General features: G+C 37.9%; 1 protein-coding gene across 2 annotated transcripts in view; it reads right to left on the bottom strand.

The window, feature by feature from the left end:
* Positions 1 to 25,575, bottom strand: part of Ntrk2 (neurotrophic tyrosine kinase, receptor, type 2) — a 363,714-nt gene that overhangs the window by 301,082 nt on the left and 37,057 nt on the right. For both annotated transcript variants that reach the window (XM_013031082.1, XM_013031083.1), the window contains exons 5-9: positions 23,636 to 23,704; positions 19,362 to 19,516; positions 5,299 to 5,435; positions 4,382 to 4,514; positions 944 to 1,249 (exon numbers count right to left, since the gene is read on the bottom strand). In XM_013031082.1, the coding sequence (XP_012886536.1) occupies positions 944 to 1,249; positions 4,382 to 4,514; positions 5,299 to 5,435; positions 19,362 to 19,516; positions 23,636 to 23,704 (800 nt within the window). The remainder of the gene's footprint in view (positions 1 to 943; positions 1,250 to 4,381; positions 4,515 to 5,298; positions 5,436 to 19,361; positions 19,517 to 23,635; positions 23,705 to 25,575) is intronic.

The following is a 25,575-nucleotide window of genomic DNA, read 5'->3' as shown; positions in this document are numbered from 1 at the left end:
GCTCTCTGCCAGTCTCCTTTGAGTGACTAACTCCTATCTATGATAGGAAGCAGTTCTAGCTATGTACAGTTCTAGCATCCAAACACAGCTTCCATTCCACCATGGTGCAAGCACTTGGGCAACAAAACTGAGCACATGGGAATGCTAACGGACAATATGAGAACTAGGAAGAGGGATGACAATTGTCCCCTGGTATGGGAGCTCACTTACACTGAAACTTGCTTGTCACAGCACTGCCATCTTTCCCCCAACCAATTACCACTGCTAGAAAAACAACTCCAGATTTGATTTTTTTTAAGTAGCTCTACTCAGTCAATCCAGATAAGCAAAAGAAGAAATACACTGTATTAGATCTATGAAGGAGGAGGCAGGATTCTGTATTCCAAATGGATCAGAGGGTAGAACATAAACCTTAAACTATATTGTGAGTCAACCCAACACAGTCCATCAGCTGGTGATTTTTTTCACGGGTCTTGCCACCAAGGGTATGCAATCTCATTGAACGCTGAGATGATAATGATAGCAACAAAATAACCCTTTTATTAGGAACTACCATACTAGTTAGAAATCCTGTGTATGTCAGATGCCTATTCAAAGTTATTCATTCCCCTTCATCTGCTTGAGTACCATATGTCTCTGCCCCTTGACTTGGCTTTGGCCAATGGCACGAAGACTTTTGCATTTCCAGCTTTCCTCTTTCATCTTACCCTTAGTCTGAGAAGCACTCTCTTGCGTTATTATTGTATTTTTACCCTGTACCCCAGAATAAGTACATACAGGATAAAACCAGTCTAGTTGATGTGCAGATCCAGATGCAAAGAATAAATAATGGTAGTTTTAGCCACTGGGGCTGGGGACAGTTCCTTGCCTACATGATTTTGTCATCAGTTGAATGATATATATACTACTTTCTCTCCACATGCGCAAATCTTCTGGTACTCACCATCCTCAATTCCAGGCCAGCCCATGAAGTGAGCAGAAATCTGTCTCTCATCCTTGCCATACTCATTCTTGGCTATGAGTGTGTAGTCTCCATTGTTCATGTGCGTGGGATTGTCCAGCTGGAGACAGCCATGGTACTCCGTATGATTGGTCACATGAATTTTAGTACAGATGTATTTGGACTCATTCAATATTGCCCCATTATAGAACCACTGAAGCGCTGGTTTGGGGTTGCCTTTCACAGTGAATGGAATGCACCAGTGGTGGTCTGAGGTTGGAGATTCGAGAAATGTGATAGTTGGTGCAACTAAATTGAAAAAGAGAGGGTTAATAGCATCAGAAAACTCAGCATTCTCCCCATCTCCAGATTTTCTCCAGAAAATCAACTATTGTTTTGTTTAAGAGAACCTCTGACCAGTAATTCTGGAATCCATCATTGCTTTGTATCATCACCAGCTTGATTTAACTCCCTACAGAGAGCTTCAGGGAGACTTCTTGTCCTGCTCTACTTAAGACCCACGTATCATAGCCATTCTTCAAAGCCAATCTGTGTGTATGAGAACCAGCTCCAAACAGATCCAAAAGATTTCTGATTGTGGAAAGGCTTCTCATATATGTGACTTGATATTACATAGATCCATTACCAAATTAATAAGGATTATGTTCATAGCACCTCTCTAAATAACCTCCCCCCAAACAACAAAATCACTTTGGAATTTTCGTCAAATCCCCAATCTTTTTATAACTTTACTAAGACATATCAAACTGATCAAAGCAATGAATTATGGTTATCCATCTTGATTGGTTAATAGAAAATATGAAAAAATTGATTTTTTACTGCTTGTCAATTGCAAATACTTTTTTTAAAGCATCGAATTTTAGAGTAGTACATTTTTGCTACATTCTATATGTCAGTGTTTTGATACTTGAAATGTCAAAGGCTGAGAAAACAGACTAGATGTCAGTTTAAAGTGTCTAGCATTTTATGCTTTGGGGAAAGAGGCTCTATTGACTGGTGCCTTAAAACAGAATATTTACTCTGAGTGAAAGCATTTAAAATGGTTCATCATTGTTCAGTTGAATGGGTTCTGACTTTGATAATTCTAATATTAAGGACCAGAAAGAGCTTCCATACCTAATATCATTGCTTTGCAGATAAAAAAAAGTTCAATGAGGTTAAGGGAGTTTATCAAAGTCACTGAGGGGCAAATGTGGGACCAGAATCCAGGTTTCCTATGTCTAATCTCAACCTTCATAGATTGCTTGTTAACTGAATGTTAATTGGAAAAATTTTTAGGTATTGAAGCCTGCTAATATGCAAAATTCTCTATTCTTTTTTTTTCTTTTTTGGTACTAGCAATTTGATTCAGGGCCTTCCACATGTTAGGCAAGTGCTCTACTACTTGAGCCATGCCCCCAGTTTTATTCTATTATATCCTTTCTTTCCTTCCCTCCCTCATTCCTTCCTTCCTTCCTTCTTGTCTCTTCTTTTCCTTCCTTCCTTTCTTTCCTTCTTGCTCTTCCTTCCTTTCTTTTCATTTCCTTTCTTCCTTCCTTCGTTCCTTCCTTCGTTCCTTCCTTCCTTCCTTCCTTCCTTCCTTCCTTCCTTCCTTCCTTTCTTGCCATGCTGGTAATGGCTTGAACTCAAGCCCTCTCACTCTTGCTTGGCTTTTTCACTCAAGATGGGCACTCTGCCACTTGAGCCACACCTCCGCTTTTAGCTTTTTGTTAATTAGATATGAGATTCTCACACACATTTATACCTGGCCTGGCTTTGAACAGCAATCCTCAGATTTCAGCCTCTGGATTAGCTAGGATTATAGTCCTAAAACACTATTGCCCAGATTTATTCTATTATTTATCCAAAATTGTACAGATTAGTTCAACTTCTCAGCCCACAATAATCACACAAATAAGTCCCTTAAACTGAGAAAGAACTCAAGTCCATGTGTCTTCAACAGACAGCAGGTTATCTGACCTTACCCTCTCTGTGCTCATGTAAATCCTCCCAGAATACTAACCAAGAAGCACAGCTGGAAAAGGGCTCAATTCGCCTTCATATTCTATAGAAAGATTTCCGGTTATCAGTGAAATTCCTCACAACTGAGCATGTGCAGTCACAGAATTCTGTAAATGTGTATTATTACAAGCTTTCTCACTTTTATGCAATATTGCAATGTCTCCATTTGCAAAGTTTGATTACTTGCTTAAACAAATATTCCTCACAGCCCTTTTTAAAATAGGTTTGGGAAATCAAAATAGTGGTTCATATCAGATTCTGTCTATAAAACTTCCAATTTAGATACCCTTGGGTGGGAGTTCTATATTCATTACATAAAATAAGATGTATACATGTGCAGACTCACATCTTTGTAGGTCTGTGTTATGAACCAACCACAACAAAGGCCATGAGATAGTCAGGGCCCACACCTGCCTTCTACCACCACCCTATATCCATGCCCAGAGCCACTTACTCTTCCCACATGCTCAAGTGAACTTTCAATGAGGTGTTCATGTAAGGACATAAAGCTGAAAGCTGGTTACATATAGTTAGTTGGAGATATATTGAGGATAACATTTTGGTGAGAAATTATGAAGGCAGTTCCCACTGAACATAATAGTGCGATGAAGAGGGACTAAGAATTATGGCTGGTGATTTCAATCAATAGTTCCAACTACATGTGTGTTATGAGCATGACCAGTATGTGCAGACAAGATACGGTCACGTGTCTACATGTGTACATTTTTTACCCATACATTCACATGTGAACACTTATGTTTTTCTCATCTAAATCTTAATCCAGAGCAAAATCTCATTCATTTGTATTATGCAGGTCCAAATTTGCAATGATGTCTATGTGATTTTTGAACTGAATGCCACCATCTAGAATTTTAAGATGTATATATGTATAATACCATAAAGAACAGTGATTGTTCAAGAAGCTTCAATGTGTACAGAAATGAGGAATAATAGGAGTTCAGGTTTTCTCAGGTGATCATAACTTTCAGTAATTTACCTTTCCTACAAAACTTAATATAAGGCTAGTGTAGTTTTACTATGCTGATGCTACAATCTACTACTTGTGAACAGCCAGAAAATACTTCAGATAACACTACTTTAAAGCTTTATATTGCTTTCAAGGAGAAAAAAAGTTTTAGAAACTGACTTATCAGAATTTAAGCTAAAATGTTAACAACAGAATAATTAGCTCAAATATGTTCACCTGAAAAATACAAGGGAAGATACAAGGCAACAAGCTCAATAAGAATAAAAGCTCAAAAGAAAGACAAGGTATGAGCTAGAGATAGGAAGCAGAACTAGAAAGAGGCTGGCCACCTTTCTTAGTGAAGTAAACACCTCAATATACTCCCTACTGACCCACATGACAACATCCACAGTCATTTGCTATTAGAAACAAATGCTGGGCTGATTACGTACAGTGCACAGTGAGGTTCACAGAATCTTGATCTTCTCCTACAAGATTTTCTGCCACACAAGAGATTTGCTTTCCACTATCATCCGACGAAATGTTAGTTATCCTTAAGGAACCCTGGGAGTGGCTTGTTTCATTCTATAAATGACAAAAATAATCTTAATTAGAATTGATACCAAAGTGACCAGATTTGGGGGCTCTTCTCTGGCTTAAAAACAAGTATGTGTAGCAAATACAAATGTACATATACTTTTTGCATTTATTTTGCCAGTCCTGGGACTTGAACTCAGGGTCTGGGCACTATGCTGAGCTTCTTTTACTCAAAGCTAGCACTCTACCACTAGAGCCACAGCACCACTTCTGGCTTTTTCTGTTTTTGTGGTAATGAGGAATCAAAACCAGGGCTTCATACATGCAAGGCAAGCACTTACCACTAAGCCACATTCCCAGCCCTCTATACATGTATTTTGTGTGTGTGTGTGTGTGTGTGTGTGTGTGTGTGTGTGTGTGTACATATATAAAACTTTGAGCTCAAGTAAAGGCAAGTTACCTGAGCTAATTGCTAATGAGTGATGTTGTGTTAATCTCTTGAATTGCTACTTTCTTTCCTCCAAGGAAAAAGATCATAAGGATCCTCACTCTCCTAGGTCAGAATGATATAAAGTGCCTATTAGGGATATATAAAAACTCTCCAGTCTACTTTGTAGATATAACTTAAATGCCAACCTGCATTAGCATTTGGCAATCAAGAATAAGTGGAGAGTAAATGCATATGAAAACTTTGTTGTTAATTTCTATCTCTAGGCCTATAAAATATTACATGGTCACCAGTAGGTTTAATGTGGCTACAGGTTCTGAAACACTCTCATTATCTGTATACTAAGATAGAGCTAACCCCACATGCTTGGAAAACAAGCCTTACCATATGTTTGGAAATCAAATTTCCAACATCCCAGTACAGATTGGGAAGTGGATCGCCTGCCACACTACAAGACAATGTGATAGACGTTCCTTCCTCCACAGTCAGATTAGGCGCAGCCAAATTTGCAGATGGCAAACCTACAGGACAAGGAAAGCAAACAGAAACATGCAAAAAAAAATTCAATGCGGTATTGAAATAATAGCATTAAATTGAGAGCTCTTTATGCTTGAAAACAAATCATTTACTTTCCAAGATTGAACAAGTATCAAGCTGATAAGTTTAATGAATAGAATATGGACAAAATGTCTACAATAATGAGATTTGGAAAATTTTATTGTATTTCTTTAAAATATTGCAGTGAAATTTTCTTGCTAAAAATCACCTCTGCTTTCTATTCCTTAATTGCTAATTCTATTTTTTTTACACATAAACAAGCACTTTGCCCCATAGATGAACATCTTAGCTCATTTATTTCTCCCTGCATCCTATCCTCCACTTTTTAAATAATCAAAAACACAAAACGATAATATTCATGTAGATTTTTGCATGTATATGTTTTGGTATTAAGTGACTTGTGTAAATCTATCATCAGACTGAGGATTTTGAAACATACTTTCGAACAACATACAGTTTCAAAGAGGTTTTCAAACATGAACCTCAACTGATCACATGAATGAGGTTGTCCCCATGCAATGTAAATCATCCTATTTGCAATATGATAAAAAATTATATGACTCTTCATTACAAAAATTCCTATTTTATTTATTTTTTGTTGGTCATGGGACTTGAACTCTGGGCCTCTTCAGCTCCAGGTGAGTGCTCTACCACTTGAGCCACAGCACCACTTCCAGGTTTCTGGTAGATAATTTGAGATAAGAGTCTCACAGACTTTCCTGCCTGGGCTGGCTTTGAACCATAATCCTCAGATCTCAGCCTTCTGAGGAGCTAGGATTACAGATGTGAGCCACCAGTGCCCAGCAAAAATTCTTTTTTTAGACACTAGAAAAACGTATTTGCTGATAAAGGAAATTTTGAACCATTATAAACATGTTTTGGCATTTCAGCAGAGCAAGGTTTTGATGGTCCTACATTTCCAAAGCTAAACATGTTTATTGTAATTGATGTGCTATCACTTCAAAGTACCACTCATACTGTGTGTGCGTGCTGCTTTAAACCACATAGGAATCCTAATACTTTTTTACACAAAGGCAGTTTGCAGAAGAAGAAATTATATGATAGTCAAACTTTTTTTTGTATTAGAAACATAGCTCATGGAGACAGCTGGGTCCCATAGAACTGTGATACATCATTAACCCAGAAGCAACCGAGAGGTCAGAAAAGGCAATTGATCTTCAACAGCCATTAAACTGCAATTAACCCACCCACCCCACCCACCTGGCAGTCATCTGACCATCTTCACTTTGCTGCACATAACCCTTTCTTTACAAAACAGCCTTTATTGGTAAAGCCATTGTTCTTCATTATTAAAATCAGACTAGAACAAGATTTGTACAGTGTATATCTCATAGTGTTCCTATTATTGAGCGAGGAAAGACCAACAACCCATTTTCAGAAGCTAGTGATTCCTCCTTGCAATTCTTCCTTCCTATAAGCATCCAATGAAGAGCAATGTTTCACAGGATTTCAAAAAGGTCTTAATACCCTGTGTAAAGTGAAGTTTATAATAATGATCAAGAGACAGCACAATATATATAAATCAATCTTAGGACCTAAACCTGTGAGGTTTGGGTTGAGTCAACTTTTCTTCTCTTAATGTTTTCTTTCTTTACAGCTTTTGTGACAATTTGGCTAATTTATTAAGGAGCATGTCACAACAAAATATCCTAGAAGTCAATGGTGTTACACAAGCAGATTCTGTAAAGTATATGTTTTGTTTCCTAATCAACTACATAGCTGCTTATTTTTTTTATCAAACTTGTTAAGAAAAACAAACAATTTGTGTAAAAAAATAGTAATTCCATCTCACCTAGATAGCATTGCTTCTTTGGGTATTGATTGCTACGTTACTAAATATAATGCTTACATTGCTCCTTCTGGTTTTTTCTGTTTTAATATTATCTGCTGACCTTCCATTATAGAAGAGAACTAGGCTACTTTCACACAGAATACCAGCCTTCCCACATGCCCACTCCAGACTCAACATAGATCAGTCTTAGCAACTCTCCACCTGCTGGAAAGTTAATTGTCTATGAAGATTTAAAGTTTATTGTGAGTATATAAGCATTACTGACAGATGAGGCACCTGTAATGTAATAGTTATCACATGTCATCATGCTTAAGGCTGAATCAATTATAGAATGCAACACTTATCTCCAGAAGAAGGTGAGAAATGTCAACCCAGCTACAATGCAATGATTTCTAACCATCCAGAACTCTTACTTGGATATTAGATATTTTCATTTTTAAATCTTTTTTTCTCTTTTATATTTGTCTTTGTGACTATTTGCTCTAATTTTCTTTTTCTTTTCTTTCCTTTTTTTTTTTTTTTGGTGCTGGACCTGGGGCTTGAACTCAGGGGATGGGCATTGTCCCTGGGCTTCTTTCTTTGCTCAAGATTAGCGCTCTACCACTTGAGCCACAGCACCACTTCTGGCTTTTTCTGAGTAGTCTATTGGAGATAAAAGTCTCATGGACTTTCTTGCCTGGGCTGGTTTAGAATCACAATCCTCAGATCTCAACCTCCTGAGTAACTAGAATTACAGGCGTGAGCCATGGGAGGCTGGCCCTTTTTACAGTTTTTACCAGGGTACTTTCTACAGACATACCTTTCAGCTCTTCTTTTGAGGTTCTTCACCCTCTGCCATGTGTTGTTTCCAAGGCTCTTTCTATTTCCTTTTTCTTTATCTTAGCACCTTGTTTTTGTTTCATGGATATAATATTTCTTCTCATCTCTAATATATTTTAATCATTTTTAAAATTAATTTTCTTCTGTTTACATTACCCTTGTTTCTTGCAGTTGTGAGGCATATTGTTTCTTCTTCTCTTTGATTGTTTTTCATTTGCCTTTCAGATTATAGGCTTTCTTCAAATATTTGCCTATCTTTAGCTGTTCAGTTATTTTTTAGAATATACTGTACATTTATTTAGCTGTCATCTTGACTGTAGGATAATACCACTAAACTCTTTACTGGGTAAAATGTACCATTTTCAATATCATTAAATTATTTTGAGGAAGAAACTGGTCAAATGAGCCCAATGAAAAATATTCTTCTAATTTCCTATTAGATGAAGGAGGAGACTGGAAATATCAAAATTAATATAGAAATGTAACATGCTTTTGTGTTTCCACAGCCTTAAATCTACCTGGTATTCCTCAGAATCCTTGTTTTATTTCTCATTAGAGGAAAACCTACCAATTTTATGATGATGAAGAAAGAGAGATGCAGTCACCATAGCCCCATGGGACAAAGATAGATGGGTAAATGTATTAACAGACTCTCAGCTAATATGCTATCAGCCAACACCATGTGTTACCTATACTTTTACTTCCTGTAGCTGACAGAAATTCTACAAGTATCCCTTAGCTTTCCCATGACCAAATTAGTAACCAGCATTTCTAGTCTTTTTTTTTTTTTCTTGTCAGTCATGGGGCTTGAACTCTGGGCTTGGGCACTGTCCCTGAACTCTTCAGCCCAAGCCAAGAGCTCTACCACTTGAGCCACAGCACCACTTCTGGTTTTCTAGTGGTTTATTGGAGATAAGAGTCTCACGAACTTTCATGCTTGGGCTGGCTTTGAATGATCCTCAGATCTCAGCCTCCTGAGTAGCTAGGGATATAGGCGTGAGGCACCCGTGCCCGGCTGCATTTCTAGTCTTTAAGCTGGTTATTATTCATCCCCCCCAGCCCTAAAACTTTTGGGGCATTTTTGATACCCTCTTAGTTGCTTTGTATCTTTTTAGATTGATCTACTGACTCTGGAGAGACAATACAGGCCAGATCTGGAATAGTGCTTGTCCTAATGGTATGAGCACTCCTCTAGCCAAACACCAGTTATGGATCTTAAGGACATTTGGCACCTCGGATACAAAGCTATGGGATTCATCTCCTTCCCTTCATATATCTGTCTATTACTTCAGATATTTTGAGCAAAGAAAGAGATTTCACTAGAAAATTCTATGTCATAATCTTAATTTTCCCTGTAGACTCTAATGGATTTTTGCACGTTTAAGTTTATATGACTAACATCTCTTATAATTTTTATTTGCCAAAGTAGCAGTACTAACATTTATTTAGCATTCATTGAAACAAACATTCTCATCTAGTCCTTTGGTGTTTTACTGAATCCTTTCAATCAATTTTGAAAGTTGCCCATTTTAAGTTAATTCAGTCTATGAATTTTGGAAAAGTCAAATACATCTTTTAAAAGTTACCCAAGTGAATGTAGAAAATGGGATTTGAGGGGCTGGGAAGTTGGCTCAGTGGTAGAGCACTTGCCTTGCATGCATGAGGCCCTGGGTTCGATTCCTCAGCACCACATAAGCAAAAAGAAAAAAGCCAGAAGTGGTGCTGTGGCTCAAGTGGTAGAGCACTAGCCTTGAGCTGAAGAGCTGAGGGACAGCGCCCAGGCCCAGAGTTCAGGCCCCACGACCGGACCAAAAAAAAAAAGAAAATGAGATTTGAACCCAAAGCTTGGAGTCATTACATACTACTTCCTTGAGCTGCATATATTCATTTTAGCCCAGGCCACAAATACTACAGCATCCCAGTGATCTAAGAATTTGGTTCACTTAAAAAATAATATGTGTCTATTTTGTGAAAGAAGAATGAGTCTCCTTTATTTATAGAGAAATTATTTCACCCTGTCATAGCAGTTTCCAAAGGAATCTGTAAAATTGGCCAAGTCTAGATCTTTTAAATGTAAAGTCTTCCACAAATGAGTAAGCATCTGACTCACATTAATTCTACAGCGTTAATATGCTGGCCAAAGATTCAATAATGGAAAAAAACAATCTGTACTTGAAATATCACTTGAGGTTTAATTAGCACAATAAAAAATGAATTGGAAAGCATGAATAGCCAAGGCGGGGTAAACCACTTGCCAGGCACTACTTCCTGGCTTAATAAGATTTGAAATCAGCACAAGTACAGAGCAAAGCCTGGCAATGCTTCCAAGAGCTGCTAGCTCTATCGCACAGGGATCCTGTTTCTATGTATCAAAGCAGTTTTCTTTTTTCCCCAGTGGGAACTTTACTGGAGATGAGTGATGGTCGAAGTTACCAGGCAGAAAGTTACTGTCTAGGTCAATGTCTCTAGACCTGTATTTATTCGGGAAGGACATACTGACCTGTAGACCTCAGTAGAGAGCAGACAGTACTAACAATGTAACTGAAATAGTTGACTCTTATTAGCAAAGGCTGCCCAAATGTTAATGTGCATCTAATTCACCAGAGGATCTTGTTCAAAAACAAAACAAAAGACATATATATTCTTTCCCAGGAGGCCTGGGGTGGGGACAAAGAGTTTGCATTTCTAACAAACTTCCTGTTTTATAGTCCCCAGTTAGAATGGCAATGGGTGTTAGACAATTATTCAGTAAGCTTTTGTTCCTACAGCTATTATTCTTAAAACAGAAGTCTCAATAATTCTCTACTTCACCAAACTTTTCCTAAAATATGTTTTGAGAAAACATTTTAGATGCTCTGAGAGGATGAAGAGTGGGACAAAACTCGTTACAAAAAGGAAGGCAGGCACTAATTGCTCGTGTCTATAACTTGAACTGCTCAGGAGGCTGAAATAAGAGAAGAGCAGTTCAGAGCCGGCCTGAGCAGAACAGCCCATGAGACGTTATCTCCAATTAATCAGTAAAAAAAGCAGAAATAGAGGTGTAGCTCAAGTGGAGTAAGTAAGAAAGCCAAGCTAGAGCTCAAGGCCCTCAGTTCAATCCCCTCTCCCACCGCCCACAAAATGTTTAGCAAGCGAAAAAAATTCTAAAAAATCATGAAGTTCATATTTTAGAACGGTAATAACACTAATTGCTAATATTTATTAAAAATTTAATCCCGACAATCTCCATCTTAAATATTCTTCCATAAATTATTGTATTGCTCATCCCCAATATCTTAGAAACTATGTTTCATATTTTCCAGGTGACAAGTTAAAGCTCAACAGTGGCCACAACTAAATAGCTGAGCAGCTGATACTAGTCTGACCCATGCCTGTCTATCTGTCCATCTGTCTGTCTGCCTGTCTGTGGCCTTAGTCCTTAGTTGTCTCCTTTGCCTCCTTGCTTAGAAGTCTCCAGGCTTCTTCCCCATGCATGAGTTCCTGCTTCTGGGAAGCTGACTACAGAGTTTTAGACTTTCCATCACTAATTCAAAGGTCTTGCCTTTCTAGTAGTTGAGAAAAACAAAGCTCAAGTCATTTTGGTTTATTAACTAGGAGAGTCAAGTATAGGTTTTCTTATGAAGTATATACCAGGAAGTCTGCATTGTATTCCTCTCAACTTGCTTCTGTGATTTTGGCTCTGTTCCTTCCATGTTGGGGTCATTCTGTGCATATAAAAATCATTCAAGATGGGCATTGGTATCTCACTCTCTCGCCTGTAACTCCTAGTGAATCAGAAGGCTGAGATCTATGAAATGAGCTTGAGTCAGCCCAAGCAGGAAAGTGTGAGACGTTTATATCCAGTTAACCACAAAAAGACGGAAGTAGTGATAAGTCTTAAGTAGTAGAGCTCCAGCTTCAGGGAAAAACCTAAGGAACAGTTCCCAGGGTTTGAGTTCAAGCCCCTGTACTAGCACACACATACATACAAGGTAAAATAAAAACAAAACAAAACAAAAAAATAGAAAATTATGTTTTAGTCTGCTCTTTGCATTTTTCCTCCCCTTTCTATCTGTGTATGCACAAAGTGCTTAGAAAATATGAACATTTAACCCCACTGTTAATTCTTTCTCAATGGAATATTAAGTGTGCATCCTCTACCCTTCGATCTTTGCAGCCTGTCTTCCATGGTCTTTGTCTCCTAAACAGACATACTCCTCAGTCAGGGATGAAGCCAGAAGAAGCCTGACCTATTTAGAAGTGCCTGCCTTACTCCTAGTTGCAAAAATGACAGAAAATTAGCAAAACAACAACAACAAAACATTTTCCAAGCTGACACTGGAAATTGTGCTTCTGAGCTTCTGTGATCCCTGTCATGGAAGTGAGAGCTACTATATAACTTCTAAACACAATAATTTAAGCAGCAGCTAGGCAGGTGTTTTCTTTTTTTCCACAAAGCTTTCTTTGGCATTCTAAAAAAAAAAAAATGAAAGCAATGATCTACTGTGTGATTTGCTTTTCTTTAGAGGATAAAATCTGATCCCTGATAATATTATATCAACATAGTACATTAAAGTAGACTTTTATGGTTTCCAAGGATAGATAGGTAGATAGATAGACAGACAGACAAATGCTACACCAACCCAGTTTCTACATAGACCTTTGGGATGGATTCCCTGTGAATCTGTGACTGCTGAAAAGATGTCCTACCCATTCTTGTTTTTAAGAATGTAAAAATAAAACCAAGTAAATTGAGGGGATGGATGGGGATGAGAGAAGAAAATGATGCGTGGGATGATATTGCCTGAGGTGCATTGTACTCACAATCTGACTGGTGGACCTTCAACCTTTTTGTACAACTAAAGACAATTAATAAATTAAAAAGAAAAAGGAAAAGAATATGTATCAATTTCTATGCTACAAACAGTGGCTGAAGCCAATAGTGAGTGTTCAAAATAAATAAGCAAAATCAATTTAAGTCAAGGAAGTTGTCTCCTACCATGTGAATTGTCATCTCTGTTCACCATGGGGCTACCATTCTCCAGGGTAACTAGCTGTTAGTGAAATGGGTTGAAGGACTGTTTTGATACGACTGGCGGGAACACCACCTTTTGTAAGTATATTTGCCATCTACTTAGAAAAGAGCATTTCATCCACTATTAACATTTCATGAAGGAACTCTCTTCAGGTTAAGATTTAAGTCATAATTACAAGATTGAGAGTTTGAAGCTTAAAGTTCTCTACTACTCCTGACTAATCCCATTCGGCCAGTGACAATGATTTAAATGTTTATCTTGCAAAGCAATGCAGTGTATAGGAATTGAGCAGAAAAAAAATCATTTTAATATTAAGTGATAAATAATTTCACCTAAAAACACTACAAGAAGTATCAGGGGCATTTTTACAGGAAATGATGAGTCAGCTAGCCTAGCAAAATTGCTTTTTCACATTGGTACTCACATGACCCCCCAGTTCAGTCTTTTAAACCATCATTCACAACCTCCCTTTATTCCAGGTCATATGTAAATTGTATAAATAGGTTTTGTTCCCTTGGAATTACTGAAGTTTTTCGAGGTTAAAATGACCTTGTGGGAAAGCAGATCACAACTTTTTCACTGCCTGAATAAATTTGCAGTGGCTCACAGCAGGTGGGGACTGCTCAAAAAGCACAATGAGGTATATGGGCTATTGATACCAAAGGTACCACTAAAACTCTCAGCCCCACCTACCATGCTCAATTAATCTCTAAGGAGTGAAGAAAAATGGAGACGTGAGATTTTCTTAAAGTACAATGAGAATTACATAGTGTACAGTGGCTCATGCCTGTAATCACAGGTATTAGAAAGGTGGAGATCAGGAGGATTGAGGTTCAAGGCCAGCCTGAGCAAAAAGTATAACTCCATCTCAACAAATAAGCTAGGTATGGTAGTACATTTGCCTATAATCCCAGCTATATTATAAATAAGAGGATCATAGTCCAAGATTGGTCTGAGGTTAAAAAAAAAAAAGAACAAAACTGTATCCAAAAACAACTTAAAAAAAAAAAAAAAGAAAACCAAAACCAGCAATGAGGACAGAGATGTCAAAGGAGACTGAAAATATAAAAATGCTAAAATATGGGATAAGTTGACCAGAATGATATATTTTATTTATTTTTAATTAGTTGAGACATTCAGACTTTTATATGAAAACTCTAGTTTTCATATAATATAATATATGACTCATGCATTTATTAATTGACAAATTCAGCAAACATTGACCAGACACCTATTATATTTAAGGGGTACATTAAACATCGTGACAGAATGCATATTTGCAATGTAGGTTTATTTCCTACAGAATACCTAACATGATGAAACACTAAAGAAGAAGCACAAAGAAATCTCAGTAGCTTTCTTGCATTAACAACTCAGTACAATGACCAATATCATTGGCAAATTATTCCTTTAGAATGATAACATACACAAGACTATATTCTCAACTGATTCTGAGTTAACTAAAAAGCTTCATCCAAAGAAATGTGAAAAGAAGATGAAGTCTATCAATCTGTGACTTAAACACAACGAATATTTTTAAAGCATCTCTAAAGAAAAAGCCAGCACCATGAATACATTTTTTAAGCAAAACATTTAAAGATTTGAATGTTATTATTATCTGGTTTCTTCAACATGGATTTTCAGAGAAATATCTGAAATCTACCACTCTAGTGCAATTTTCTGCTCAACTGTCTAATCTCTTTTAAAAGAATCAAAGTAAGAAACTCATCATGTGAGTTTCTCTGAGTTCAAATCATCAACCTTATCTCAAGCCTCTCAAAAAGATACAAAAACTCAGAACCATTTTGTAAAATGGGAAGGCATATTATTGACCAATAAGAAACATTGAGGGAGCCCTGAGCAAGAGAAAGTAAGGGAACAAAGTTAAGGAGATTTAAATAGTAGTGGACATAGAAGTAAAAATAGAAACTTTAAGGCTGAGAAAAACTAAAAAGAAATGAAATGGGCCAGAGCTCTACCTGAACCAAGTAACAGGGTGATAAGTTAAGAGAATATTGGGAGAAGTAAACTTAATTCTGGAGACATATCTCTGCCCTCATCCCTCACACATAGCATCCAACAACAGCAGTAGCTACTTGCAAGGGGAAGAAACCTACACAGGAACTTCACAGTTACACTGGGTGTGAGTAATAACAACCTACCATCAATGAAGATCAATGCAGGAAAAAGTATGTTAGAGATGATGAGCTTAAAGGCTGGCAATGTGGCTTACTATGCCTGCTAGCAAGTTTGAGGCTCTTCTATAGTTTTAGAGTACCCCAGTTTTATGAAAGAGAGAGATAGAGCGAGAAAAAGAGAGAGAGATCATCAAAATTAAAGTACAATGGTCGAGAAGGAAAAAAATTAAGAAGTAAAAGAATTGCAAAGTAGTAAGCAAACCAAGTCTTTCACAGGACAAGCACAGAACGACAAGGATAACTGGAAATCCTTGAGAGGCGATGGAGACATAGTATAAATATCCACCTAACGAAAATTCTTGAATAAAAAATTTAATGAAGCTGGGTTCTGGTAGCTCACACCTGTAATCTTAGCTTCTTAGGAGGCTGAGATCTAAGGACTATAGTTCAAAGCCAGACTAGATAGTAAAGCATAGAAGATTCTTATCTTCAATAAGCTACTAGACTAGCCTTAAGTAGAGCTATAACCAAGTGGTATAGAGTGCTACCATTGAGCAACGGAAGTTCAGAGACAGTGCCCAGGCCTTGAGTTCAAGTCCCAGAACCAGAACACAGGCACACGCACACACACACACACACACACACACACACACACACACACACACAAACTTAATGAAAAAATATGCAAAGCAAATCAATCAGAAAAATTTTCTAAAACTAGAACTAAGGACATTTGCTTTATATTGAAAGGGCACTCCTCAATGCCAAACAGAATTTAAAAATAGTAATACCTGACATCTGGTTATATTGTGGTGACACTTAAAAATAATATGAACAAGAAAAATCTTCAAAGCTTATAGAGGGAAAAGAAAAGCATAAGTTAGTTACCTGGAAAAACAACAACAACAAAAACAAAATGCCGAACCAAGGGCACAGGATGACCCACTGCTACAATGAAACTCACAAGACACCATATTGGAAAGGAGGGAAGGAGGGAGGGAGGAAATGAGGGAGAACAGGATCAATGAATAAAGAAAGGAAAATAAAATAGGAAAATAAGCAAAAGACATGAACAGGCAATTCATTAATGCATACACACAACTCACTAAACATGTAAGATCTTCAATAGTAATCAAAAATACAAAATGAAAACAATGGCAGCATTTTTTACAGAGATACAGCTAAAAAATTGCTAATAGCAAGGGTAGCTATAAATGGATACAATAAAATTTAACTAAAAATGTATGCTTTCTGTCCATCTAAAAAAAATCCTTGCCTTTGTATGTATGTACAAAGAGTGTGAATAAGGATTCCTACAGAAGTGTCATCCTACTAATAAAAAAAGGGAAACAACTAAAATTTATACCAACATGGAACATTTAATAAGATATGCCAGAATGAATGGTTTAAAGGAATATGACAGATCTAGTGCAATAATAGTGGCTTATGCCTATGTCCTAGCTACTCAGGAAGATAAGATGACGAGAATCAAGGTCCAAAGCCAGCCCAGATGGAAAAGTCAGAGAGACTGTAACTCCAAAAAGCTGATCTGGAGTCATGGCTCAAGTAGCAGAGTGCCAGCCAAGAATGTAGAAGGCCCTGAGTTCAAATCTTAGTACAAGCAAGCAAGCAAGAAAGGAACAAGACTGCTCTCTGACTACTGGCCTGAAATGGTCATAAACAAGAAAAAATACCAAACTTTATATATAAAACAGGAAATTAGTTTGACAATAAAGTGTATCAACTTTATAGTACAATTACAAATAAGTAAAAATGTTTTGAAAGAAAATAAAAATAGAAAGAAAATAAATATTTGCACAACAAAAACTGGCAGAAAATGTGTTTCTTCAAAATGTCAAAATGTTGGGATTTTTGGAAAAGCATCTTTGACATTGAAAGAATTATGACTCTTACCAGGAATGTATGACCATTTAATCCTAATCGAGCAATCCAATTTGTGCCATCCTGAGAGTAGACTGAAAATCTCACTCATACACACACAGTTTACTGAGAAGTTGGTAGGAAAAAGAAATAAAAAATGTTTGAAAACTGACAAGCTGGTTAAGAAAAATGAGTATCAGTTCATTAGTTACATATTCTCTTCCCAAATCCCATCTTTCTGTTAATAAGAGCTTTAAGGTCAGAAGCATTGTCAAAATGCCTTTGAGACCATGTGACTAACACTGAAAAGGGAAAGTGGATTTCAGACAAAGGCAAAGCAGATGTGTGTTAACTGGCACTTGTGAAAGACAGCAGGAGTCAGATGTTTTCTCTTCCCCGTAGGGTCTTCTGGATCAATATTTCCACAACAGCCATGGGGATTTGGGAACTGGCCAAATGGCCAGGTGACTCAACATTGAATCTCTTGTCCCTCTAGGCAGTTTCTGTCAGTGGTACAAATATGCACCAGAACACAGAACAGACACCCTTTAATAATTAGGAAAAGATACATACATATTAAAACCTGATTTTGCCGGGCACTGGTGGTTCATGCCTATAATCTTAGTTACTCAGGAGGTGTGCAATTGAAAGCTAACCCAAGCAGAAAAGTCTGTGAGACTCTTATCTTCAATTAACCACCAAAATGCTTGAAGTGGAGATGTTGATCCTGGTAGAATACCAGACTTGATTGGAAAAAACTAAAGGACAGTGTCCAGGCCCTGTGTTCAAGCCCCAGTAACAGAGCAAAATCTGTTTTGTTTTGTTTTTAATTAAAGTGTTGACTAGCAAAGAAAGCTAAAGGAAGTTGACAAGAGAACAAAGCCTGATTTCCCCATTATAAAACCCAAAGTTTTGATTTGTGACCCTAAACTTTGTGGGTTGGGTAGGTCCTGTCTTCTACAGTCCCTTGAGGTAAGAAGTAAACACTTATCTTTAGCACATATGCACTAAGACTAAGCAGGAGTATTTTTTCTTAAACAGAAATGGACCATGTAGGACACCAGTGGCTCACTCCAGTAATCCTAGGCACCTAGGCAGCTGAGATCTAAGGATCGCAGTTCAAAGCCAGCCAACTCAGACAGGAATACCTAGAGACTCTAACCCCCCAAAAGCCAGAAGTGGAGCTGTGTCTCAAGTGGTAGAGTACTAGCCTTAAGCAAAAAAGCTCAGGGACAACATCCAGACCCTGAGGTTAAGCCTCAGTACTGGTATGCACGCGCACGTGCATACACATACACACACACACACACACACACACACATACATACATGAAATTAATCTCAAAATCTTCTGGGATCACAGGTCTTTGTGGAACAAGATGAAGGAGTCACAAGACCTGCTCTGTTATCAACCGCTAGGCACTTAGTGTAAACTGATTGACTTCCTGATTAAAATTTCAGTGAACACAGTTTAACACACCTGACCAGGTATCCTAAAGGAATCTGTCACAGAACTATAACCAGAACACTTCAATTTTCCTTCCTGGCAACCCACAGCTCTCACATGGAGCTGTAATCTTGCCATAAGGTGCCCTTTGCAATTCTGGAGATGGAAATGCTAGACAGACAAGTAGGGGGAACCACAGTAAAGTAGGAGATCCTGAACCAAGCCATGGGGACAAGCAGGTGTAAGGACAGATGTAGGGCATCAACTCAAGAGACACAGACATCTGGCAATGAAACACGTTTAAGGGAATGTGCTGGGTTGAACTGCTTTTGTTTGCAACTGCCAGAAAACATTCGTCATCTTGAAATCATTCCGTCTACTAGCCCGGGTACCAATTAAGTGTAGATGTAACTGGTGAAGGGCTATGCTCTTACAACTTTTGGGATGGATGGATGGATGGATGGATGGATGGATGGATGGATGGATGGATGGATGGATGGATGGACAGACAAATAAGGAATTAGCAGTGTACATTTTTTCCTCTGTGCCCTTTAAAACCAGTCATTCCAAATCAATATGTGACCTGCAAAAGAATATTTAGTAAAATTTCTCCCAACTGACATCTCCACACCACACAAATGTGGTGTGATTCACCAGAGCCATCCTCAGACACTGTCCACAATCTGAGGAGTGGTAATCTTCCCAGACTCTCCACCACACTAAGGCAATTAGAGTAATTAATAGCAGCCAGAATGCATTGATTTAAAAATAAATTACCACAATTGGGTATCTGCAGGTTTGCCAGGGGAATATTCTTGCTGCTTTCGTTTAGGCAGTACAAATCCTGAGTTTCTGTACTGGATTTAATTTCTTGGAGTGTCTTGATCCACATAATTTCACAGGAGCATGTGAATGGGTTGCCCACCAAGATCCTATAGGGAACAAAAGTGAAACCCAATCAGGCTCTTTTTGCAGGTTAACTACATTAGTGTTTAGGTAAGATTACATCCAACATACTGAATTCTTCCTAGCCAGCAACCTTTGCAAGTTATGTCCACTTTCAATATATCGTAGTACTTATTCACTCAATTAACTAATAATTACTGAGCTTTTGTTATGTGCAAACCACAGTGAAGAAGAAGAAGGGGGAAAAAGATGATGTCCTATAGAATCATGGGGAACACACAACATGAAATAAGTGTAATGTGGGATAGGCAAGAATATCTCAGGAAAATAACACATAAATCTTTTTTACCATTGTTCTTATACAGCTATTAGAATATGCTGCTACTGGTGGCTCACATTTGTAACCCTGAGATCAGAGGATCAAGGTTCAAAGCTAGCCTGGGCAGGAAAGTCCATGAGACTCTTAGCTCCAGTTAACCTCCAAAAAGTCAGAAGGGGAGCTGTGGCTCAAGGGGCAGAACACTAGGCAATGAGTTCAAGCCCTAGTGCCAGGCACAAAAAACAACCACCAAAAAGCCAACAATACGTTTTCAGGAACTTATTGCTGACAAGGCTAGAGAGTTAAAATTTGTCATAATAAAAGTCCAAACTTCACTGCAGGAGATTGGCTTTTCCAGATTTCTGTATTACACAATCAGAGTCCATTTTTGTCTTAGCATCCAAGTCCATTTTATTTTATTAGATAAAATATGCAAGAAAGTTGAGAGAAAAGATGGTAATAAACTGCAAACCTCCTTTGCACACATGCATGTATGTGCACATGTACACACACATGCAAGCACATGTATGAACACACAGACTGCAAACTCAGTATCTCTGAAGACCAGACAACTGAACTTCAGCCTGAGTGTGTCCACTGTGGGAGGATCTACAAGGAGAAAGCCATCAGCATCTTGATCTCAGCCATGCTGCCTGGACTCTTTGTGGCCTAGGATGGGTAAAAGAGGAAGTGGTCAAGAAGAAAACCACAGGGGGAAAAATCTTTAAATGCTTATTTATAATACTCAGTGGTCTATTTGAAATGAATTCCATTTATGGTAATGAGCCTTTAAATGAGGCCATTTAAAATTGTTACATAGACTGCTTGGCATTAACCACAATACTTTGCTGAGGATAAGAATGGGGCTTTACAACACCATTTGCTCCTGTGGTTTTCCGGTTGAGTTCTAAGAATCTCAGGGATCCCCGGAGTCTCTTCTGGGTGTTTATTTAAGGAAAATGTAGTCGTGGTAGACTGGTTTGATTTGTGTCTTCTTGATTACCTCCTACTATCCCACACATATCAAAATAGCATGTGTGGCTATAAGATATAGAATATAACATAGAAGAGACCCACAAAAAGTGCGGGTAGTCCAAGTAACCCAAGATGTTTCTGAATCTATGGAAAACTAAAGTCTTTATTAAAAAGAAGGGCATAATTAAATCAGCAGAAGGATGCTTAAATTATGAATATAGCAGAGTTCGTAGGAGCACAGGATACTGCACACAGCTGGAGATCCCTCCTGCTCACTGTGGGAATGCCTTCTCCAGCGGTCAGTATAACACTTACACATCTGTTTAGGTTTCTATAGCTACTACTAGAGGAGAATTGAATCCTTGACCTAGAAACTTTTCTCTTTACTTTCCCAAGGCCTAGTCATTCTGATAAGTAAGAGGCACACAATTAACTCTTGTCTGAACTGACCAACTATGTTTGCAGGGACATGAATTTGAAGTTTAAAAAAATCCTAATTTTTAATCCATTCAGGATATGTGACACTGAGTCCCTCTAGTTGGTCATGTTTATCCCTATGTCAGAAATGAAGAAGGCACAAAAAGACAAAGGTCACATGTTCTCATTCACAGGTAAGAACTAAGTACAATGTCCTCATTACACGGGATGTAGAGGCTGGAGAGGGTGATGGGCAGAGGTGTAAAGACAAGTTGGTGATTAGATACAAAACTAAAGTTAGACAAAAGGAGTGAGTTATAGAGTTCCATAGCATAGTAGGGTGATGGTGGGTGATGGTAATTTATATTTTAAAATAGCTGAAGGAAAGGATTTTGTAAATTAACAACCCAAAAAATGATAAATGTTTAAGATATAGCAATCTCCTTGAGTTGACATTCACATTGTGTGCATGAATCAAAATATCATACTGTACCTAAAGATCGTGTGCTGTTAAGAATCGATTAAAAGCTGAGCACTGGTAGCTTATACCTGTAATCCTAGCTGCTTAGGAGGCTGAAGTCTGAGGGTCACAGTTCTAAGACAGCCCAGGCAGAAAAGGCTGTAAAGCTCTTTTCTCCAATTAACTACCAAAAAGCCAGAATTGGAGGCGTGGTTCAAGTGGTAGAATGCTAGCCTTGAGCAAAACAGTTCAGGCATAGAGCCCAGGTCCAGTACACACACACACACACACATAGACACACACACACACATCAATTAAAAATAATTTTTAATGCTATGATAAACATAGTTGTGCTGGTAGCTTTAGTATGGCCTTGTTTGTGATCATTTGGGTAAATATGTAACCAACCCAGATACCCCTCAGTAGATGAATGGATGAAGAAAATGTGATATATATATATATATATATATATATATATATATATGAATTCTATGCCTCCATCAGGAAGAATGATACCACCTCATTTATTAGGAAATGGAAAGACTTAGAAAAAAATTACATTAAGAAAAGTAAGCCAGACCCAAAGAAACATAGGTCCCATGGTTTCCCTTATTTGCAATAACTAGTATATGTCTAGGATAACCTTACCAGACAAGTAGAAAAGGTCAAAAGCTAGGCACATATGATCATACAAGATGGTGCTAAGCGAAATGAACCCCCGAGATAGAGGCACAAGAGGTTTTATCTTTCTTGCTGTTGTTTTTAATGTACTTATAATGTACTATGTGATTTCTGCTAATGACATCTTCTACACAATTTCTCTGTGCATAGGTTCAGATTTCCCTAAGATATTCCACTTTCCAGGCAACAGACCATTTAAGCAAAAGTCTCTTCCTAACCTACAAAGGCCATGCCCTTCCAGGCCCACGTGGTACCTCACAATGGCTCTGTCTTAGGGTGCTTTTGAGCTCCTGACCATGGGAATGATAGCAGTTCATATTTGCTTCATGGAGATAAGACCAAGAACTGAGCACACTTGGAAACACTGGCTGTTAGTCATCAACACATTTCAATGTTTTCCTATCATTTTACAGCAGAGGAAATTAGGACATAAGGATAAATATTGATGTAATGGCAGACCTTGAAGAACAGCTCACGAAGATGGGTGGGTGAATAGAGAGGACAACCTCTCCACTGTTCACTGCACCCTAGCTGGGTCTGTGTGGGCAAAATCTGGGAGGGTTTATCCAACATAATTTCCTCTTTCATGCATTTACTTCAGGGACAGGGTATTAGGATGAGCCAAACCTAATAGGAGGTCTAAAGCCACTTTAATGCTAACCTCCTGCTTTTTCTCCTTTCCCCTCCATTAGCAGACAAATTATTGCCAGGTTCCAATAACTCACTCCTATCATCCTAGATAGGATCTCAGGAGGCTGAGATCTGAGGTTTACAGTTTGAAGCCAACCCAGACAGGAAAGCCCATGAGAAACTATTCTCCAATTAACTACCAAAAATGCTGTAAGTAGAGCTGTAGCTCAAGTAGTAGAGCAATAGCCTTTAGCAAAAAAAAAAAAAAAAAAAAATCTTAGGGACAGCTCCCAGGTCCTGAGTTCAAGACTGAGGACTGAAAAAAAATATTTCTGTAAGGGAAACATTCACACTCATCATCAATAATGATTGCATCATCAATGAATTACTCTTGAGATTTTTGTTTTCAATAATTAAATCATGCTAGAATATAAGAATAAGAGGCCAAATTTGATTAAGATGCATTGTACTCACAAACTGATGGGCTAAATTGAAATCCTTTTTACAACTAAAGATAATAAAATATAAGAAGCCAAGCTTGAAATGTCATTTTAAAAGTTTTTGTAAACATAAATTTGCAACAGCACTTATTTTTTTTTTAAACTCACTTATCTTTTTCTTCAAAACACATTCTTCCAAATATCACACAAAATCAGTACTTACAGTTCAGACAAGTCAAGGTGACGGAAATGTTTTCTAGACAAACTCGTCAGTTTATTTCGGGTGAAATTGCTGAAAGAAATCAAATACATTGAGTGTGAATTTAAAATGCTACAATTTAGGAATGATGTATTCAAACAGAGATGTTGTTTTTAAGATATGATTTATTTGGATAATAGTACATGATTTACCTACAGCCAATCTTCTTTTTCTTTTACCTGGACTAATAGCTTTATTTTTTTTCCTTGCCTCTCCTACAAGTCCCTGCTTATTGGGCCAAGAGAGAATATTTTTGACATCATCTATGTTTAAATCCCTTTGTTTTACTCAAATGCTTCTGTTTCATATGTTGATTGAGAGTCAAGTTACATGCCTCCTAAAGATCCTGATTTTTTTCTGAATAATTAATAGAAAAACAAGTAAAATAAAATTGACAAGTATAAACTCAGGAAAAGAGGATACTTTAAATCTAGACAGCATCATAAATGTTTTGAGATTACATGGCATATATCACTCTAGTGGTAATTAATATGTCTTTATAGGAAAGAACGCAGCCTCTAATTGATCAATTCTGCTGATGATGTTTATAAGTGGCCTAGATAAATGAGTAATTCCTTGACAAGAATAAGAAAAAAGCCAGGCATTGGTGGCTCACACCTGTAATCCTAGCTACTCAGGAGGCTGAGATCTGAAGATTACAGTTCAAAGCCAGCTCAGGCAGGAAAGTCTGTGAGACTCTTATCTCCAATAAACCACCAGAAAACTAGAAGGGGCGCTGTGGCTCAAGTGGTAGAGTGCTCACCTTGAGCTGAAGAGCTCAGGGACAGGGCCCAGACCCAGAGTTCAAGCCCCACAACTGACAAAATAAAAAAGAAGAGGGAAAAAAAAGTCAGGTAAGGAGTAAGTCAGATTTGATCTTAAACGAGTCTTGCAACATGCAAGACTAACCTGTGAAAACATAGAAGCTTTGTGATTAAAAGGTAATAATGAACTTCCTGGCATGATCTAAATATGCAGGTTTATTGACTAAATGGAAGTTTCCAATGATCAGAGCCACAAGATTTTAGGATAGGAAATTCCTAACCATTACCCTGGCAAGTGATTCACTTGGTGAATTTGTTTATGGTTTGGATTTATTTAAAGCTATTCCAATACTTAAGCCTCTAGCCATGAATGTAAGTGACATGAATGTAAAGCAAACAGCAGCTTTCACAAAAACAGCCAGGACCTCAGTGTACCAGATGAAACCTATGAACTTCATCAAGTCTCCTTCCTGCTCAGAAAAGTGTCAGACTGAAAGCTGGATGGTGAGCATAATCCTGGCCCAATGACATCATCAGCAGAAGTCTGATGGATCATCATCAGAGTGACATTAAAGGCATGAGCTAGAGCTAATTAGTTGATTTAAAAAAAAAACAAACTAACAAACAATTCAGAATTCAAGAATATGTGTGTCGATCCAGTGGAATTTCCTCACTGAGATTTCCAGTCATCAGAAGCCAATGAGGACACCAGGACACCCTCCTGCCTCCAGTGCTGGCATCTTGCCTCACAGGGAATGTAAAGTGTTCCCCCACATGCAGACGCAATCCACGGGGACATTGTAAAATGTGCCCACATAAATCTTTCCTTTTGGAATGTGAATGAAGAATGGTTTCACTGGAGAATAATACACTGAAAAGTCAATCTGCCCGTCTTTCCCAGAGTCTTTAAAGGCTCAAGTGTTTTCTCTCTAATCAGAAACCTCTATCTTTGTGAAAAAACTAAGCGGGGGAGGGAACTTTATTCTCCCAGAGAGAGACAGACACAGGGAAAGAAACAGAGATACAGAGTGATAGAGACAGAAACAGAAAGACACACCGACAGAGAGCAAAGATGGAGAAAGACACACCGACAGAGAGCAAAGATGGAGAAAGACACACCGACAGAGAGCAAAGATGGAG

Source organism: Dipodomys ordii, unplaced genomic scaffold (genome assembly GCF_000151885.1).
Source record: "Dipodomys ordii isolate 6190 unplaced genomic scaffold, Dord_2.0 Scaffold137, whole genome shotgun sequence".
In the NCBI taxonomy this organism is placed as follows: Eukaryota; Metazoa; Chordata; class Mammalia; order Rodentia; family Heteromyidae; genus Dipodomys; species Dipodomys ordii.
Note: the sequence above shows the minus strand (reverse complement) of the source record. Positions and strands in the feature narration are given on the sequence as shown.